Here is a 22,027-nt window from a genome sequence, read left to right as displayed (position 1 = left end):
GCGATTTAGAACGCGCGACGGGAATTGGGAAAAGTTTGAAGAGGCGCTTTCCAAAAAGCTTGACAGGACATCCAGAACCCGATTTCCGGACCTACACTCGGCCGCCTCACGACTGACTGCAGACATCACCGGATCAGCCGAAGCTTCACTCGGACGCTGCAAGCCCAAACCACCAAGCCAGTCGCCGTGGTAAACGCAGCATGTTTCTCGCCTGCGTGATCTTTTCAGAAAAGCGCGTAAGGCCCATCAACGTGCACGCCTGCGCAAGCAACCACCTGCCTCCATCGATCCCCTTGCAACCATGGCCAAATCCACTCGAACGGAATACAAGAAAGCGATCACTCAAGCCAAGAAAGACTACTGGCGTAATTTCGTCACCATTGAGGGAGGTTCGGACCCCTGGGGTCCTCCATATCGCGCACTGAGGCTGGGACTCAGACCGACGAGCCTCTTGTGCGGCATCGAGAAACCGGGTGGCGGATTCACCAGTACCGAGTCTGAAACGGCTGCGGTCCTACTCGAGGCCCTCATCCTCCTGGATGATGAATCCAGGGACGATGACGCCATGAGGATGGCCCGCTTTGAGGCTTCTCTTCCCATCGACATGGATCACTCATCGTTGCCTTCCGAACAGGAGATCAACCACATCGTGCGTTCGTTGATTGCTGGCAAGGCCCCGGGCCCGGACTGCATTGACAATTTACTTGTCAAACGCACATGGGCCATCGCCGCGCCAGAGATTACAGCCCTCTTCAGTGACTGCATCAGAAGCGGCACGTTCCCCGACTGCTGGAAGAGGGGCTTACTTAAGGTAATCCCCAAAGCTGGCAGCCGAGAGCCGTCTAGCCCTAAAGCCTACCGCCCTCTAACACTTCTGCCCGCTCTGGGCAAAGTGCTGGAGAAGCTACTGTGCCACAGGATTGAAGCCCACCTGGAGACACACTCGACGCTTTCCGATAAGCAATTTGGATTCAGAAGAGGCAAATCAACAGTCGACGCCATTAGGAACGTGATTGCTATTGCTGAAAATTCTCGCCGTAAATACGTCCTAAGAGTTTTCCTGGACATTGCAGGTGCGTTTGATAGTGCGTCCTGGCCTCTTATACTTCGAAAGCTCCGGCTGAAGAGACTACCAGGAAATTTGTTCGCGTCAATTCAAAGTTATTTCACGAATAGATCGATCGAGTTTCGTGTTGGATCAACAACAATAGAGAGGAAAACCAGCATGGGATGTCCCCAGGGCTCAGTCCTCGGGCCCCTTCTCTGGAACGTACTCTTCGACGATCTCCTTAGAATTCCGCTTCCAACCGACTGTACTGTCATTGCCTACGCAGACGATGCGCTGCTGCTGGTTGAGGCCGACAGCAGGGCGAAGATTGAGAGCACCGTTGGCTAAGCTTTAGCATCAATTGAGGCTTGGGGTAGATTAACTAGACTATCATTCGCACCTTCCAAGACAGAAGCCATTGTCCTTAAAGGACCGAGACGACTTAGCTGTTCGAGACTACCCACAGTCCGATTCGGTGACACGAGAGTGAAAGTGTCGAAGATCGTCACCTATCTAGGCATCAAAATGGACAAAATGTTAAATTTCCTACACCATGCCGAAACCCAAGTCCACAAGGCTGGGGTGGCCTTCCAGAGGATCGGCCGCATGGCTGGTGAAGGATGGGGCTTAAAAGTAAGGGCGCTCAAGATCGCCTACGGCGCCATTTTTATGGGAATAGCGGCTTATGGCGCCAGTGCCTGGTGCCCGCGCATTCCCAAGAGTGTCAAACTTAGAATCTCTCTTTTAAGAGGACAACGCAGCGCGCTCCTGTCCATTACCAAGGCCTACCGTACGACATCAACCGACGCGCTCCCGGTCCTGGCCGGTATTCTCCCACTTGACCTGCACATTCAGGTCAGCGGCGCTTCAGTGTTGCTCCTCAAAGGTGAGGAGGCCGACGTTGGTGATTATCATCTCGTCCCCCCCCCTCGACGAGCCGGCGAGTGATTAGCACTACTGAAGCGCAAAATTAGACTCATGTCGCTAGATGCGGCCATTAAGACCTGGCAGCGAAAGTGGGACGAATCCACCAAGGGCCGGCACACATACAGCTTTTTTCCAGACATTCAGTGGCGAATGGAGATAACCAAGTATTTGACTCCAGACCATTACACCAGTCAATTTGTGACTGGTCATGGTGGTTTCGCTGGCAGGCTCTTTGAGCTTGGACTTGTAAGCCATCCGACATGTCCATGCGGATGGGAGGTACAGGATGCCAATCACATCCTATGGGAGTGTCTGAGTATGTGCTCCGAACGGGAGGAAATGCTCAGGTCGGTCCAACCAGCTGTCGGACCCATCGGCCCGTCCGACCTGGTTGCTACTAAGGCCAACTATCTTGCATTCAAAAAATTTGCGGCGTCTTACTACGGGCGTGAAGATCTCTTCACATAAATTTTGCTGCCTGTATGATTAGCTTCGTTCTTTGTTATATTAAAATAGTAGCTTCTTTTTCTTTAAAGTAAATTCCATGTGCTTTTTCTCTCCCTGGCACTTTGCATTAGAGTAAACTCAGTCAGAGCTCACTTTGAGCGTAGCAACCTAAGTCCAGGCCAATTTTTAGATGCTTCACATCACCAATTGATGGGTCCCGTGATACTCTCGATGAAGACCGAGGGTGGTACAGGGCGGGTTTTGGTGGAGGGAATTTAACTTCAATGACCATCTGAGCCTTCGCGCCGTCAATGCATTAAGTATGTTGAGCTTAAATTGTTCTCAGAGCTCAGCATTCGTACGAATTCACAAACTTTGGTTTTCTTTTACCCATCAAAGTTTTTAAGAGAATTTGCTTTCGAATACTTGAAAGCCTTATCTTGTCTCTACGTTCGGCTCCAGGTTTCACGCCCTTACAGATAGATTGGTTTCAAAGCCACGTTGTAAACCCGGAATTTCATCTCGCAACAGATGCATCTACTTGGCGAAGAACGCTACATTTTTACTCAAGATGTATTCATTTCGCCGCATCCTCCAGAGGAATGAAAATATCGTGTATAATATGTGTTTATTTTTCCCCAAGGACCACCAGATCACCCGTATAGCCTAATACTTTGTGGGATCCGTTCCGCCTTCTACTTTGAGAGCTTCTCTCACAAGAATATGCGACAAGGAATGGCCCTGCTTCATCAGTACAGCTGTCACCTTGTACAATTCAGACACAATAATATTATCATGTACCTATACCAGGGATGGCGAACCTTTTTACTAACGCATGCCAAAATTTCCCAAATAATATTTTTCGACTGTCTGACGTGCCAAGCAGTTTTTAGAGTTTTTTAAAGGTTTAAAAATTACAATCTAGTTTTTGATATTCTATCTTTCACCGTATTTCTAGCCAAAGACATATCTTTTATTCTTTGAATATTTTTGTCTTGTTTTCAAAATTCTAATTTTAATTCTAAATTCAAAATTCTAATTCAAAATTTCAAAAGAGATCGTGGAAGCATTTGCACCACTCTTTTTTCATATTATATTCTCCATCACTGAACGGTTTTCCATTTTTAGATATTATATTTGAGTCAAAACAACAGCCAGTAAGTTATTACATATATTTGAATGACTGCCGATAATTAATTTCATAAGTTTGTTGATTGAATATTTTTATTTTTAATTGCCCGAACCTAAAAAGCGTCTTATGCAATTGTATATTTACATTAAACGTAATGATTATCTTGAAAAAAATTTGTCTGCTATTTTTTATACAATGCGATTTGTCATGTATGCATGAATTTCATCGTTTCCATTTGCGCATCGATTGGTAAACATAATACATAAAACATAAAACCGAAGAAAATACGCATGGCTATGTCGTCATTATTTTTTAATATTATATATAAGTAAGTACATAAGTAAGTTTATATTTATTTGTAAAAACATTTTTTACAGGTATAATATACAAAATAGTAATTTCTTTTCTTTTTAAAATGAAGCATTCGCGTACCATGCAAAATCATCTTGCGTGCCATAGGTTCGCCATCCCTGACCTATACATTGTACACACTGGACTTCAATATTGATAAATGCAATGTTTTATCGTTTACTAAATTCTCAAAAGTATTGTTTTTACAGTATTCGATGCATGGCGGAGATCCCTCATCTGTGAGGGATCTTGGCATTACGTTTGACAGTAAACTGACGTTTAGTAGTCATAATATGAATGCCATTTGTAAAAAGGCGCTAAAAATGTTGGGCTTTGTCTTCTGTACTCTCCGGGACTTTTCGGATGTTACGGTAGGTACTCAAAATTCTTTGTAACTCCTTAGTTAGAAGCAGACTTGAGAGTGGGTCTTTCGTTTGGGCCCCGCATCAGTCGAAGTACGGCCTTATGGTGGAGAGGGTCCAGAAGAAATTTTTGAGACTCCTTTACTTTCGGCTGTATGGATATTATCAGTGGCTGTACTGTAGCTTAAAATATAGAAGGGATCTTTATTTAGCTACATATTTTTTCCGATTTATACGCGGCGTAAATGGAAACTCTTCCATTCTTGGTGGTGTTGGTTTGTGTGTCTCTGATAATTATTTTAGGAATCGAGGACATCCGTTGTTTGTTCTCGCAATGTGCAGAACTAATGATGCCAATTGGGAGGGCAATAGCCATGTTTAATGAAATCGCTTCGGAAAATGATATATTCCACTTACGTGAGGTGAATTTAGGTGGACGTTGTTTTATAAGTTTTTAAGATAGGGTCTATCAATAGTTCACTCTGTGTGCTTCCATCTACTTTTATTTATGTTATTTTTTTTTCTTATTTTATTACTTAGGTATTGTATTTTAACTCACATTGCTCTGTATTTATATTTCAAATATTATTAACATTACATTTCATGTCGTGAACGCTTTAAATTTATAATTTGTTATGTTCATTATATGTAAAATAAATAAATTTGAATTAGTATTCTGTTTCTGGATCCTTCCGTGCATACCCTCACTATTAAATCGACCAGCTTCCCTGGGATTTGGATTTTTTTCAGAATGTTCCAAAGAGTTTAAATCCAAAGAAAAAATCTAACACATTATAGATAATAATGACGTGTCGGCTTGTCTATTACGTCCGTCAAATATAATTTATTATGACAAAGCTCTGTCAAATTATTGTCTGTGACGCTATCTGTGTAGATAAAGAAATGAAATCTCTATTGTTATAGTTGTCTATTGTTATCAAAGCACTACATAACACTAGAGTAGTGATTTCAATATTAGATTTCGCATTAATATGACAAGGCATATAAATCAGTGACGTGCGAATCTATTTGTCTCGAAGGCATAATGCGGTAAGCAAATAAACAACATAATTCACAATATTATACTTATTAAACTTTGATAGATAATCTAGATATGATCTTGCACGTCTTCCGTACTAGGAATTTTGATGGCAGTAATGATCGTACGTGTGGTTTTATTAATTTTTAAAAAGAAGTTAATTTTTTCTTCTTCTGTTGGCAGCGCCTAAAACAAAATGGCGGCCCGCGTTCTGATTTACAAACTGTTAGTTTATTAATATAACCGACCTACGCATTTCTCGGTGTTTTACATGATTATTATGCTTAGTTCTGCAATAAAAAATATTTTGATTAAAATTACATTAATTTAAACCTTTCCGTAAATCTGTCACAAATTAATTTGTTATATCGTTTTATACTTTCTATATTATTATACTCGATATGCTAGCACTTTTGAAGGACTTTGGACAGAACACACCACGCTGTCTAGACGGGTTGTTGTGTGGTTTTTCTGTCTGGGTGATCCTTCCCGTAGCCAAAGGTCTCTCGTCTCGAAGCAGACAAGGGTTTGCGATGTAATAGAGTTTATTAAAAGCCTTAAATGGTAATGGACACATAGCTCGAAGAAGAGACAATTGTTGGACAAATCTAGTCATCCAGTGGTATCTAAGAAGTACAAAACGTCCGCAGGGTCTAGAGGCCGCTTGATCGATGAAATGATAAAGTTCTGCGGAAGTACGTGCCAACGCAATGCACAGGACCAAGATAAGTGGAAACAGCTTGAAGAGGCCTTCATCCAGCAGTGGATAGATTCAGGCTGATGATGATGATGATGCTAGATAATCTGTCAATTTATTATGAGAATAAGTGTTCTTTCATAACCCAATAAAAATAATCCCTTCATTTTAGTGTCAGTTTATTTTTAAAAATGTACGATTACGTGTATCTTTTCTTTCGCCTTACATAATTTAATACGTCTTCGGTAATTGTGCCGCAGAGGTGGACACGAGCTTTTATAAAAAAAAAAAAAACGAAAACAGTTTATTCCATGTAAACAATAATTATAATAAATACCTTTTTCTGTCGGCGCATCGGCTTTTCGATCCAATAATCGTTAATTGAAAATTTGAAATTTTCATACATTTTGATCCACCATTATCACAAACTAAGATTATATGAGGTAATATTAGGTCGAGCTAGGTTAGATTAGGTTAGGTTATGTTAGGTTAGATTAGGTTTGGTTTGGTCTAAAAAGAAAGTTGTAAAATCTCATGTCCACCTCTGCGGCACATTTACCACGTCTTCTCCCTGTCTCTTTCTCTCTCTTACACATTTATATATGCTTTGTCTCGTGTGTTACAGATAAATCAAAACAAATATAATATATTTATATACAGTGACGTCCCTAGATAAAATGCCGCCCCTAAGCAGCGCCGAAATGCCGCCTCATTGTTTTATACATTATTTCTATCATCCTTCCATCCATCCAATATCTAAGAAATGTGTTTATGGATACATTACTAACAAAATATCAGACTAATAAGTACGTCGAAGGGCAACGGAAGTAAACTAGTTATCGCAAACCCGACAAAACCAATGAGCTGAATTTTTTAATGGAAAGATATTTTCGTTATTATTAAGTTTAGGTAGCTATTTCTATATATTCCAAATGATTTTCCTCAATTTGCCGCCCTTCGAGTAACCGCCGCCCCCAAACGACGCTCAATCTGCCTTCCCCCACGGGTCGTCACTGTTTATATACTGTAATAAGCTAGTTATCAAGGAAAGTCTTTGTTTAAGAGGATTTTTCACTGATTTGTTTAATATGATCCCACATATCTCACTCATGTTTCCATTGCAATCATAATGTATTAAACTATCAGTGTAGTATTCCCAGTGTAAACGTACTGTTACGTCCCCAAAAAGCGGAGTAGTTTAAGTAAGATAGTTTATCACTTTCACTAGTTATTTTAGGTTTCGTAATTACGAATTTAAATAGTCTTTATACTTGTAAAGGTATTATTTGCTATTTTATTATTATACAGAGGACTATGAAAACAGGATTCTGTTAAAGTATATTTTGTTTAGTCAGGAATAGCAAAAAGAGAGCGGAAATGTTCACAAAAAATATCAAATTAAAAGAGAAAAACTTTTGATAGATGTTTGATTTATTAAACGGAGAAGAATTACAGTAATACAAATATTACAATTGATAGAAAGCCAACTTACAATACAAGAGGTACAATGGTCGATATATGGAAAGAAATAATGTTCTAGATACTTCTAATTATCAACACAAATAACATTATATTATTGTTTTGTGGTTTTCTGGAATTAATTAGAATAATCGAATCAATAGTTAAATTAACAATATTATTGATATCAGAGAGGATGCTATTGTTATTAGGGGAAGTTGCGGTTTCTCTAATTAGAATCTGTTATCTACTTATTGATTTTATGCATAACAGTACAAAGTTGAAACATGGATACTCCATATAAGAAAGCTCCTAAAATTTCGAGTCCGATGATAAGAAAGTAGACAAGAGTGTCCTATCTAATTGAGGTCACCAGGCTTATGAAATGGCAATAGATTATTATGTTTATTAGCAAATCAATAACCGTAATATATGGTGTTGGTAACGGATGCTTAGAATTTCGTAAACGGCTAAACATACCAACTGCTCCATAATCAGAAAACTCCAAATTCGAGAACTTTTGGTCATATAGAGATGATAACCTGTAAAACTGTGTGTGTGATCAAAAGTCAAAGGGTGAGGAAGAAATTTCTTTAGAAGGACAAACCAAATTAAGAGTACCACAGCTTGTATATTGATAAATACTCTGCATACCGCTGAGTGCCGAGAGGGATGGTCGTTCTACTGCATGGCCCCCACATCTTGAAGCGGGCACATTCAGAACTAAACTAGCGCAGGCGATTTTTTTTCTATTAGAGCAAATTTAATATATGTATTTATCTCATTTATCTGGTCAACCCGCTACGCCGGGCCCCTAGACTAGAGCCTAGTCACCCCCCCCCCCCTTGTGGGGGCCATAATCTACTGCTAGACGAAGGCATCCACATGCTGTTCTTGAAACACCTTTACATCCACAAAAATTACAGTTTTGTGTGGTTGGTATCGAGGTGTAATTGGACCGTATTTTTTTGAAAACGAAAATGGCAATGCAGTTACTGTCAATGGAGAACGCTACAGAAACATGATCAATGTTTTTTCTGGCATGCATTAGATGATTTTGATGTGGACGATATGTGGTTCCAACAAGTTGGTGCAACATGTCATACAACTCGTGACTAGGGATTCCAATCCCGGGATCCCGAGCTATTTTCTATACCTATGAATCCCGGGATTAATAAACATAATCCCGAAACTTTCGGGATTGATTTTTATATCAATTTTTATTGAAAATAAAGTAAAAACGAAAATATAACAGAAAAAATACTTTTAATAACAAATAACTACATTAGAAATAAACTGAGTTTGAATGAAGTTTGATTTATACCCATGTGTAAGTTGCCGATTTATTTTATTTTTTTACATAAATTAATAAAAATGACAAAGATCGGAAAAAACAATGCTTCGCACTTTTAACAAAGAAATTCCACCATGATCTCATACGTTTTACGGCAGTTTCATAATATTCGGCTGACTAATTAGATTTATGAGGCGGAAAGGCCATAAGTACACCATGATTTGCTTTACTATTTTCAATCTCGCTAACCCACCCATTCATTAAGTCTTTACTATCAGAAACAGTAATCTCATTTTAAATTCACATTATTATTTATATTACAATATTATTTACTCCATTAAACTTGTGTACTTCCAAGATTGAGCGTATACAAAAGTAAAAATATATGTCTTAAATATTATAAATTATACTAGATTTATTTTTGACCAATTTTATCAATGTTATTTGTAAATATAAAATTTTTATATTAACAATGGAAAAAAATGCCAATCTCGGGATTGTCAAACTTTAATCCCGGGATCAGAATTTTGGCTCGGGATTGGATTGCCTACTCGTAACACTATCAACTTATTGAGAGAAATGTTCAGTATATAATATATATATATCTCTTATTTGATAACCCTTTAATATCGTAAAATGAATATGGCTGTATTTTAGCTATAGAATTTTAATAATAATTACTTGCTTCTATCATAATTTGTGCGCCCCTTCCCTTCTTGATTTCAATTCCGAGTGCGCCTCTTAATGTAAATGAAGGAAGATTGTTTGCCCTTCTATTATAAGCCTCTTTAAGCTTGTTAGATAACTCATTAATTTGTCAAATGCCATTCATTATTGAAATACGAAACAAGTCTTAGTCCCACTTTATATTAACGAATAATGGCAATACCTAGCATCAAAGTTTTGTATTTATACTTGATCAGGCATATCGTTTTTGCACTAAGTGTCTAGGGACAACAATAATGAATTTTAAAATAAATGAATAAATATTATTCAAAAAATTGAACGAAGTGTTCGTATACAATCTACGGACAGAATCTTTGTTTTGTTTTTGCTGTACACACTTATTATTGATACTCAAGGGCTAGGGTTTTCGGGTCCGTATCCCCCCCCCCCTCCAGAAATGGAAAAAATACTATTTATATAGATACATGGAATATCAAATATCACATCTACTTATTCTTCGTCAATACCTCACGACCGAGGATCGTGACCTGGATGATTTCGCTGTCAAATAGTCCATTAACGATTTGGCTCCATTCTTCTCGGTATTCTACGACACGCAAGACAAATAGTCACTGGAAAACCCGTGGCACTCACAAAGTGGTGCAAATATCATACGTGAAGACAGTGTGGACATTACAAACGGACACTAACTGTCCTAATAACTCACGCACATTCTATAACCACTTTTGGATACGAAATCTAGCAAGCAAGTAGGGAAAGCTTGCAATAACCTTTAGTTGTATCTGCAGGTCAGGTGTTTATCGCTAGACTTAAAATGCGGAGTGTCTGGGTTTGGTGAATTCACCTGGAAAAGTGCGGTATTCCGCGGTTGAAGTGAAGAGAAGCTATGAATAACTATGCTAGATTATCTTACCCCCACCCTCTCCCGCAGCCTTAAAAATTATTAAAGAAATATCGTAGATTTTTTTTCAAAATGGACCCCCCCCCCCTCGAACCATTTTTCTATTAGTACCCAACTAAAGTAAGTAATGAGTCAAAGCACCGTATAGTGCCAGGATTAGTGCTTGATGTAAGATCGCCATATTTTTAATTGCGATATTCTAACAGTGACAGCTAGTACCTATCTGGCATTCAATATTTTTGAGAAGGGGGAGTGTTAATGTGAAATGGTTCAATTCAATTTAATTTATTTATTTTTAACATATTGTGGACATTACAAATTATAAGTTTAAGACGTTTACAACATGACATTTAGAAACAAAGAAATATAAAACAGTATAACATAAAAAAGAGATATATCAGTATAGAGATAAATAGTAAGTTATTAAACAGTGGAAATGTGTATACACAAAAAATATATATTAGATAGGTACAAGGAAGTACATCGGATGAGTGAAGCAGACCCTATTTTAAGAATTTATAAAACAACGTCCACCTATACTCATCCTCACGTAGGTGGAATATATCAACACCCGAAGCAATTTCGTTGAACATAGTTATCGCCCTCCCAATTAGCATTACCAGCAGTGTTGCCATCTTTTTCTATGCTGATTATATAGTACAAAGGGGTAAAAATTATAGTATTTCTGAAAAATATAGAGTACAGGAACATTTTTCGTCTTGAATCCTTTCAAATTATAGTATTTTGTAATATTTGTCGTAAAATTATAGTATTTTACATTTTTCGCAGAATTAAAATTATAGTATTGTACTAAAATTATAGTACGGTTGGCATCACTGATTACCAGTGGCAGGTTGTTTCTGCACCTTGGGAGAATAAACAACTGATGTTCTCTATTTCTAAGATAGTTATCAGGGACACACAGGTCAATACTGCCCAGAATGGCAGAGTTCTCATTTATACCTCGTATAAGTCGAAAAAAATATGTAGCTAAATAAAGATTTCTTCTAAATTGCAGACTGCAGTATGTAAGCATGCCTAATAGAAATTCAGTTGCATAAAGCTACGGATAGTATCCATACAACCTCAAGTAAAGGAGTCTCAAGAATTTCTCTGAAGAAGAAGTCTGCTTCGAACTAAAGAATTAAATAAAAGTTTTAATACCGTAACATCCGAAAAGACCCGGGAAGTACGCATGACGAATCCCAACATTTTAAGCACCTTGTTACAAATGGTAACTATATGGCTAATAAATGTCAGTTTACTCTCAAACGTATGGTTTAACATTGACACGACGTGTATAGGAGGTCCTCCTATATTATGACATTCAATATTTTTGAGAAGGGGGAGTGTTAATGGTAAATGTTAAATAAAATAAAAACAAAAATACGCTTATTGCAAAAATAATGTAACGTAACTGTATTTTTGGTTTTATTTAATTTATTACTTGATTTTTTATAACATCTATCGAAAATATTGAACGTCAGATACGAAATGTCAATTTCAGAACATCTATTGGCTACTTAATGAGGTTACGATCTACTCTGGATTGTATAGGCAAAGATAATATCATTTTATTTGATTATAGTAAAAATGAAAATATTTGGTTATTATATTGTGGCCAGTGCAAACGTTTGAACAAAGTGTAAATTTGAGATGGATTATAGGCACTGGCGGAAACCGCGAAGGGATTTAGTTCATAAACCATTATTTAGTTTAGTTTGGCACTCGTAAATATAACGCGAGAGCACTACAAAATAATGCAATACTGCAGTGAATTTCAACAATTTCCTTTCGTCGCGTATTAAAAAAATACGGTACCCTAAAACATGTTGGCGTCATCACTGTGGGAACCATGGATGGTGGATGATGACGTCGAGATTTGGTGGTTGCTCCGATGGATGGAGCGAGTTTTATTTTCAGCTTAAACAGTTGGTACAAGAGTATGTTTCAGTAGTTATGTTACAATACTTATGATACTGTTCCGAGGTCCGAATCTCGGTAGAATGAGATGTTGTGCGGAGCGATACAGAGACTGAGATAATAACAGACCGGGAACTTATATTCGAATGACATGTCCAATGAATTATGATCCGCTATTTATTGATGTACTCACAATCAAAATAATATCTTGAAAAGAATATTTAGGAAATAATTATTATAATTAATTGAGTCAGCTACCATGGAATTTGCGTCATCGGATATAGCTGACTTTGTGGAAAAATCGATATCGCGGAAACAATCATTGCAATCAGCTGAGTTTGCCATAATTGGACATTACGGGAAATGGATATTATTTAATATCGCCGATCAATATGCTAATACGGATTGAGTTGTTTTTCCCCATAAAAATAATTAAATGAATGAACTTGTTTATATAGTTACACATAGTTTCTCAAATCTTTTATATACGAGTATCTAATTTCGAACATTTTTTTATTCATTCTTTACGTGTCGTCTCCTCCACGAAAAATTACACTTCCTGATTCTGTGTCAGTGCCAGCTCTCGAAATGGAAAATTTTACTAACCGGAGCGCTCGACAATTTTCTGAAGATATTTACATAGATATCAAATTAATGTTATGTGTATATTATAAAAAAAATTGTGTTAGATTTTTTTTGTTATATTGCCTATTTAGCTCAGACTCTCAAATTATTTTTTCCAAAAGAGAGGTAATTTTACCGATTTCACGAACCGGAACGGCGCTCCGGTTCATTTCGAGCCCTGAGGCAGTCGTTATGAAAAATAAACAACGCAACAAAATTTTGTGATATTTTTACATTCTTCTGTCGAAGATTTGTGCCCAAATTGCAAAACATCTCCTGGACCAGTCGTATCAGATCCCCGACGCCTTGGATATTTGAGCCACTTACGGAAGTTACGTAACCAAGAGAATCTCCTTCTACGTACGCTTCTATACCGTCGATCCTATATCTTATTGGCTCGTTACAAAACTCCTCGTCGGTAATATGATCATTCCAGGATATCTTTGTGATACGCCGATTCAGCCACGTCTCAAAAACCTCCAGCCTTTTTATTTCCCGTTCCTTTAACTTCCCCGTACCAGTACGGGTATGGTGTAGCATTGATCGCCCTTCATCGAGTGCCCAGACCTATCTCGATTGCAGAAGAGATGTTATTTTTTTTCAAAATTGCTTCATGCAATCTCAATCTCTTGGTTTTGGCTCTAGTCATCGCGTAGAGCAGTACTTCTCAAACTGGGGGGCGCGGCCCCTGGGGCTCCTGCCCCAGAACGCCGCGAAATATTTCGTATTTGAAAAAAAAACATAAAAACGTGATCTTTCTTTCGACCATGTCCGATCCTAATAGGATCATAATATGGGCATCCAAAGAGTAGAGGTTTGTATTAACAGATTTTGTTTTTTACGAGAAATGGATGTCAGCCACTTGCAAATTTAAAAACAATATGACGTGTACTTGCCAGACCCAGGATTCGAACCTGGGACGCTTAAGCCGCGCGGCCACCGTGGTCACTGGACGATAATATTTATAATAAATATTTAATATTATAATAACTTATAATACCAAAGTACAATTGGATAAGAACACCATTTGCTAAATCCTTTAAATATGATTATATAACGTAGACAGATCAAGAAGAATTGATTGATAATACATCACATAATTCCCTTGAAGTCGAATTTAATGAAAGAAGTCTTGCAGAATTTTGGTAAAGCGACAGCAAGAATAACCGTCAATCGCAAAAGCAGCATTGTTAATCATAATTCCTTTTGCGACAACATACCTATGCCAAACAGCATTTTCATCATTACTGGTAAGAAAAATAAGCACAGGTCATGTCTTTCAGTGGAGACTTTGGAGCAAACCCTGCGAATTAGCATTTCAAACATTGTACCGGATATTGATGTATTAAGTAAAAATATGCAATTACACCCCCTCTCATTAAACTGTTTTTAATTTTTTAATAAAAATATGCCTATAATAATATTTAATGGTAACTAAAGTACTGTTGGTCACTTAAGACTAAGATTTTTGGGGATTCTGGGAGCCTTGGACTTTTTTCTGATTTCGAGGTCCGTGGTATGAAAAAGTTTGAGAAGTACTGGTGTAGGGTGTAGACGATAATCGAAATATTTTATCTTCACCTAATCGCCATCCATCGAATGTCTTTGAGACAACGTTGTGCAATATCACAAAACCACCTCCTTCTATCCATCAGATAACAATCGTCGTCTTTTTTCAGGAATTTTCACCTGTTTACATTATTTGGCCAGAACAGTCTCACGTAAAGTAACCGCGCATCATCTGTAATTATAACTCGCCAGAGCGTCGAGGTTCACTCTTTGAAAACCTCTGGAATAGGGGGTGGAGCGGAAATTCGAGCAGTTTGCATAAATTGCCGGTTTATAGAGATATATGGCGCGACCACGGGTAGATAAATTAGTTTTATATGGGATAAGTAACTCCGAATGGGGTAATCGATGGAAATGTGGGCCACTTTATTTGTTTCGTTTCAACCTGAAATATATTATGAAGGTATCTACCTAATAATATTATGTTTGGAAACTAATTTGGAATATATCGATTCATTAAAGACAACACTAAAGATATTTGAGAGAGCCTTTATACATCCAAATGGAACTTTTATATCATTATTATCATCAACTGGGATTAATCAATTGCTGAATGAAGGTTTGCCCTAGCTCCCAGTGGCGATGCGCCCTTGAAAGCGCTAGAGCGCTGAACACCCACTCAATGTATGCAAAAAGTTTTTTTTTTTAATAAGTATTTCTTTTATATTTGATTTATTAAAAGTGTTCTGATCTATTACCGTAGTCATTAATTCATATACAAAAACAAATTCTAATAAGTATGTGTTTTTAACCGGCTATTTTAAATATACGCCGACAGTGGCCGCGCGGCTTAAGCATTGGACTATCATGCCTTGGGTCCCAGGCTCGAATCGTGGGTCTGGCAAGTACACAGAGTCAGGGTATGGACCTAAAAAGTTGAGCAAGTGGCTGACATCCATTTCTCGTAAAAAACAAAATCTGTTAATACAAACCTCTATTCTGTGGAGGCCTATATGATCCTATTAGGATCGGACATGGTCGAAAAAAAATTTTTAATATAATATACAATGTTCATGTTCACGCGTCGCGCCGGCATCGTCTCGTGTGGTTTCGCTTTGCGAAATGCCTCGCCATTCAGGAGCCCGTTCCCAGAGCGCTCAAGTAATCATCCTTGTAATGAGAATGACTGCGACAGCAATAATGTTCGTCTATAGCTGGTAGCGTGAAATAGCAATACTTTTTTATTTACCTATGATTTTTTATGATTTGAACTGATTTAATCTACAATTAATGCCTTCAGATATGTAATATGAAAATCGTAATACCTACAAGCCGTTTTTTGTTTTTTTTTTCAGTTGGATGGCTCGACCCATGCAGCCAACGTAACGGTGTCACAGGGTGGCGTCGGACGCAATGTGGCCGCCTGCATCCACGCCCTCGGTGGAGAACCGCTGCTTTTGACGTGTGGAGGCCTTGATCAGTCGTCTTCGATGAGCGTCATCAGTGCCAATCAGGTGAGGGATTTTATCTAGAGATGAAAAATAAATAGACATCTAATGAGCTAATCATATTGCTATTGTAGTAGTTTGAAGTATTTTGCCGTTATAGTAATGTATTAATAGACGTGCAGTCCTTCTGCGTAACTTCATTTGCAGTCAAATGTCTGAAATGTAATATGTACCAGCCTATGCAGGTCATCATTCATTACTTGAGTAGATACATTAATTATTATAATAATTTAAATCACTTCAACAATTGAAATTTTGTTTTTGTTTATACTGGCATTATACATAATTACATAATTTATAATAAAGAATCACATTCTATTAAAGTGAGTATTATCCTATGGCCTATTGCCTAAAAAAACTGTTTTTAAGGCTTCCGCCTCAGACCAATAATACTCAAGAGTGCGACTATAATATGCGGCGTACTGAAATTTTGTCTCCGACCTTTGATAGAAGAAGTGTAGAGGTTTCGTATAACCCTACAACGGACATCCTATTGTCTATGGTCATTTATAGACCATAGACAATAACGCAAACGGAAATGTAGAGAGTTATCTTTCCGCCTTCCTACAGTGTAGTCGACACGCCCCACTGTTCTGTGTCCCGCACGGTATCTAAATTCCAAATTAATGTAATTATTTCAACTCAAACTTAAATCAATGTGACAGTCATTTCTTTGTGCCGTGTTTATCCAAACTTTATTACTACAATATAAAACCAAGAAAACACCAACTTCGTGTATTATTCATCACTTCCCGAACATACCATGTCACACACACATCAAGAAACCTTCGTCGACTAAACATAACATCGCGGGTGAAAATAACACAACGTTCATCCCCCGATAGACACCAAAATAAGAACAAATCTATGATTATCTTCGATTAGGTGCTTTGCAAATTCTCTGGGCATTTAATGTATTCAGCAGACCAAATATTAAATATTGATAGACCGTTGGGTTTTTTCTATCTATATCCAGTTGTAATGTTTGCATACGTCGTATTCATAAATGCCGCCACATTATGGACGTCTGATACTGGATTAGGTACATACGGCAAAAAAAGAAGACTTTATATGAGATATATGAAAGATGTTATAGGTTTGTGGCTTTATTTGATAAGAGTTAAATCAGTATACTTTTTCGTCAAATAAATATTGTATGTTTCTGTTCCACAGAATGCCTCGGCTAGATACTTGGCGGTGCTGGATTCCAGAGGCGAGTGCAAGATTGGGTTCGGCGACATGGCTGCGCATGCCACGATAACTCCAGAATTTGTGAGCTAATTCAGCTATATACTTAATATACTATTTCCCGCTTTGCTGGTGAAAAACTATTCACGAAGAAACGAACTATCCGTCTAGTGACGCTGGATGCGGCGTTAAAAACCTAGCAGAAAAAATGGGATGCCTCCACCAAAGCCAGGCACACATATATGCTTTTTTCCAAATATCAAATGGTGAATAGAGATAACCGCTTTGACGCCAGATCATTACACCAGTCAATTCTTGACTGGACATGTTGGCTTCGCTGACAGGCTCTTTCAGCTTGGTCTTGTTACCCGTTCAACATAGCAATGTGGCAGAGAAATACAAGATGCAATCCTCTGGGAATGTCCTAAAATGTGTACGGAAACGGAAGAGCTGCTAAAGTCGGTTCAAGCAGCTGTTGGGCCCATCGGACCGTCCGACCTGGTCGCCACAAAGGCCAATTTTATTGCATTTATAAAATTTGCTGCGTCATACTGCCAACGTGAAGATCTCTTCACTTAGAATATTCGGCATTTTTCTAATAGCTTTAATCTGCTACTTACTACAATTTTTAATATGGCCTCTACCTGCTCATCTCTCACGTGGGTACCTTAAAGTCATGTAAATTCACTCAAAGTACATTTGAGTGCATGGCGACCTTAGTCTTGGGTAACTGCTCCTGTGACATTCCCGGTCATAAAAAAATATTCTTCACACCAAACTTAGAGTCCCGTGATACACCAGATTAAGACCGGGTGTGATGCGGGGCAGATGTGGTTTGGTGGGGCCATTAACTTCAATGTATTCTTTAACCGTGAAGCACTCTTCAAAACTGTGTCAAAGGTCTTACAGAAGAACTTTTCCAAAACCTTGTTGTGGTTGGCTTTCACTAGACCTAGAGTCTACAAGATTCCTATAGTGTTACACTTCACATAGTGTTACTTGGATCAAGCCCAGATGGAAAGAGACTTCTCTCTTAAGGGGGGACATGCTCGTCGAAGGTCAAAAATGAGTTTTTATTGTATTTTCAAACCATGATTCTGGACACTCCTTAAACGTTGTAGATAATCTATTTATATAATTTTGAAGCCTTATTATCCTTTATAGTTATTTTAAACATTTGATGACTGCATGAAGTATTTTTGTTACATAAAATAGTATTCTTTTAAACCTCTCGCTCTAATGTTTTAGAATATAGTCATATTTCGGTACATAACTGTGCAATGGTGTTAAGATTTTTTACATTTATTAATTTTTAAACGCATTTATAAAACCATTAGCATAATTTATTACGAGATAATTTTTGTAAAATATTCACGATAAAAAATTATATTGATAATCTCTGTGATCCCAAATTTGACAAGAATTAGGCATTTTATTATTCAAAAAATCGGCAAGATTAACACATTTCAAGATGATTCTAAAGATATTTATTATAAGCTATGTCTTTGACCATTCAAGTGTGATAAACATCTTACGAATAATGATTGCTTTATAATAATTATTGACCTAAGAATAAGGTAGTGTTTTTTTGAAATACGCTATTTCTTTTGTCATTCCCTAGTGGTTAAGCTACAACATACGGCCGTAGACATAAAATGACAAACTATAATTAAAGTAGGGAGTAAAATTATGTTAACGCGCGTGTTTGAACATGTACTTAACCGAATTTTTTTTTATTTTTTTTTAAACGGTACATGTTCAAACACGCGCGTCAATATCATTTTACTCCCTACTTCAATTATAGTTTGTCAATTTATGGCTACGGCCGTATGTTGTAGCTTAACCACTGGGGAATGACAAAAGAAATGGCGTATTTCAAAAAAACACTACCTTATTCTTAGGTCAATAATTATTTTAAAGCAATCATTATTCATAAGATGTTTATCACACTTAAATGGTCAAAGACATAGCTTATAATAAATATCTTTAGAATCATCTTGAAATGTGTTAATCTTGCCGATTTTTTGAATAATAAAATGCCTAATTCTTGTCAAATTTGGGATCACAGAGATTATCAATATAATTTTTTATCGTGAATATTTTACAAAAATTATCTCGTAATAAATTATGCTAATGGTTTTATAAATGCGTTTAAAAATTAATAAATGTAAAAAATCTTAACACCACTGCACAGTTATGTACCGAAATATGACTATATTCTAAAACATTAGAGCGAGAGGTTTAAAAGAATACTATTTTATGTAACAAAAATACTTCATGCAGTCATCAAATGTTTAAAATAACTATAAAGGATAATACGGCTTCAAAATTATATAAATAGATCATCTACAACGTTTAAGGAGTGTCCAGGATCATGGTTTGAATATACAATAAAAACTCAATTTTGACCTTCGACGAGCATGTCCCCCCACGTGAATTATTACGAAAGTTTGGATTCAGAAAACCCGGTCCATGAATCAGAAACGAGAGCATTAGCCTGTACGACGTAGTCGAAGTGAAAATATTACATATAAGTAAAATAAATATATAATAGTCTACCTTATAAAACTCCTTCTGCATGCCCAGCGCGTGCCAGAGACATGGGTATCAAAAATGATCATTGAAGTTCACCAAACCACACTCGGCTTTAATCGGGCGTATCACAGGACCCTACGTTTGGATATAAGTAAAGCATACATATTTATGTATGACAGGGAATGTCACAGGAGCAATTACACAAGACTTCGGTCGACATGCACTCAAGTGTACTTTCACTGAATTAACATGACTTTAATTAGTCAAAAGTTTCCATGGAAGATAAGAACACATAGAGGTAATAAAAAAATTGTAAATACTTGTAAATCGTAAAACTGCCGAACAATCTTAGCATAGATTAAAGAATAAAATAAATAATCTGACAGTAAATACATCTCGACAGTGTGACGCCGCAATTTTTTTAAATGCAACAAAATTGCATTTGTGGCGACCAGGTCGGACGGTCCGATGAGTCCAATGGCCTTTTTAACCGACTTGGGCGACTCTTTCCTTTCCGTTTTAGAACATTCCCATAGGATGTGGCTTGAATCCAGTATTTTTTCGCCACATGTACATGTAGAACGGATAACAAGATTGAGCTCATAGAGCCTGCCAAAAATGATCAAGACAACTTGCCGCCATACGAACAACGATATACATCCACAACATATGATTCAGGAAACAAATCGGTGTACTGTTGTTTAATTTAATAATACTTACGCAATTTTTTTGTAGTACTTATTCCACTTTTAATCAATAGATTAGGACCGGTTTCGTCCGCCTCAGAGGGACATTTTCAACTGAAAGTTTCAGTTGAGGTTGAGGTTTTCAGTTGAAAATGTCCCTCTGAGGCGGACGAAACCGGTCCTAATTTATTGATTAAAAGTGGAACAAGTACTACAAAAAAATGCGTTTTATTAAATTAAACAACAATACAATGCAGTTCCACCATGAATTGACAGTTAACAAAATAAAAGAAAATCGCTGTACCTACTTTCTAGGATGTCTGCTGATTTTAAATGAATAATAAGAGATAGAAGTTTAGATTTTAATTTAAAACCATAGTAAAGATATTTTTGATATTTATGAAAATTGTCTTTAAAAGAATTTCTTAATAAATTGGGAAGACTTATCAAAAAGTTAATAAACCCTCGTTCTAAGTATTCTGCCTCAGAATTTATTCAGAAAATCGTAATTAAAATATTCTTTATTCATTTTCCTGACGAGTTTTGAGTCCACTTACTACTTATGTAGGTACTATTCTAACAATCCTGTATTACTTTCAATGTGGCTATACCCATATAATATAATATGTAGGCATGTATATTAATTGTGACCTCTCGATCATTCGGCGAGTAGATAATCGATGAATGAATGCAGTCATATAGAATATAGATGATGATGATGATGATGATGATGTGTCCGAACTACATGTCCGGTGCACTCCCATTTCATCAGCTGGGTGACGTCTCTCATATAACTCTCTGATCTGCCTCCGTATCCAATGCTTCCTTTTGTGGACTTTCCGCGTTATCCCCAACATGTACTGATCTATGCCACGTTGCTACTTATTTCTCTAATAATATTGACGATCCCTTTTTCACGTCATACTACACGAGCACTGATAGCGCACGTTGGTTAAATACTTTACCAAATGCGTCCCATCGTAGTTTGGTTATAGCTATTTGCTCGTACAATATTTAGCAAAAAATAAATTAATATAAAAATAACAACCTAATGCATTGATTTTAAAATAAGTATGAGTGAAAACTTTAGTGTACACTATTTTTGTCGAATCTCCACAGCCTATCTCCACCTTTTGCCACTGCTAATTAGTCGTTGTTGTGTATGAATTCTGTTTTTTATTGAATCTTATCATTTTCAGTTAATGGAAAATCGAAAAGCGATTAAAAATGCGCCTCTCATTGTAATTGATGGCAACATTTCCACCGAAGCAATGGCGACTGTACTGAAGTTGGCTGCGGATTCAAATATACCAGGTTAGTCAACTTTACAATAATATGGGACAAAAGTGCTACAAATGGATCCGCAGAAAATTGAACGCCACAGTCACTTTCATTCCTGCGCGACGGAATTATTGAGTTGTTATTACCTTGGTTACGATAGAGCTATAGACAATAAAATTTCATATACCTAGTCATCAGGGTAAAAACATCTCAGCAATCCCGGCACGACACATTCCACTCGCGGTGGGTTCAATATAATAAAGGCGCAAGCTTTTTCTTGGCTTCGGTACTTTCATAGTATACAGTGTACCCGACGCGAGCTCGCATATTCAATTTATCTAACTATTCGCTTCAAATTATAAAAGGAATTTGCAGATGACAGCTGATGATTTACTCTGATATTATTATCTCCACGTATGTCTCACCCTAA

General features: G+C 37.2%; 1 protein-coding gene across 1 annotated transcript; it reads left to right on the top strand.

Moving 5' to 3' along the window:
* Window positions 1-301: 301 nt before the first annotated feature.
* LOC147068863 (uncharacterized) lies at window positions 302-21,645 on the top strand. Its single transcript, XM_085951556.1, has 4 exons — window positions 302-649; window positions 15,755-15,913; window positions 17,081-17,179; window positions 21,516-21,645. The coding sequence occupies exons 1-4, from the start codon at window positions 302-304 to the stop codon at window positions 21,633-21,635; spliced, it is 726 nt and encodes a 241-aa protein (XP_085807682.1). The 3' UTR covers window positions 21,636-21,645.
* The last annotated feature ends 382 nt before the right edge of the window (window positions 21,646-22,027 follow it).

Source organism: Rhyacophila brunnea, unplaced genomic scaffold, assembly GCF_057557595.1.
Source record: "Rhyacophila brunnea isolate RB1 unplaced genomic scaffold, BYU_Rbru_1.0 scaffold_24, whole genome shotgun sequence".
NCBI classification, from domain to species: Eukaryota; Metazoa; Arthropoda; class Insecta; order Trichoptera; family Rhyacophilidae; genus Rhyacophila; species Rhyacophila brunnea.
Note: the sequence above shows the minus strand (reverse complement) of the source record. Positions and strands in the feature narration are given on the sequence as shown.

Excerpts from the sequence above, each read along its gene's own strand:
- LOC147068863 (XM_085951556.1), top strand. The coding sequence starts at position 302 with ATGGCCAAATCCACTCGAACGGAATACAAGAAAGCGATCACTCAAGCC. Across the intron at positions 15,914-17,080 it reads GCGTCATCAGTGCCAATCAG|AATGCCTCGGCTAGATACTT; the intron begins GTGAGGGATTTT and ends TCTGTTCCACAG. Across the intron at positions 17,180-21,515 it reads CCACGATAACTCCAGAATTT|TTAATGGAAAATCGAAAAGC; the intron begins GTGAGCTAATTC and ends TATCATTTTCAG.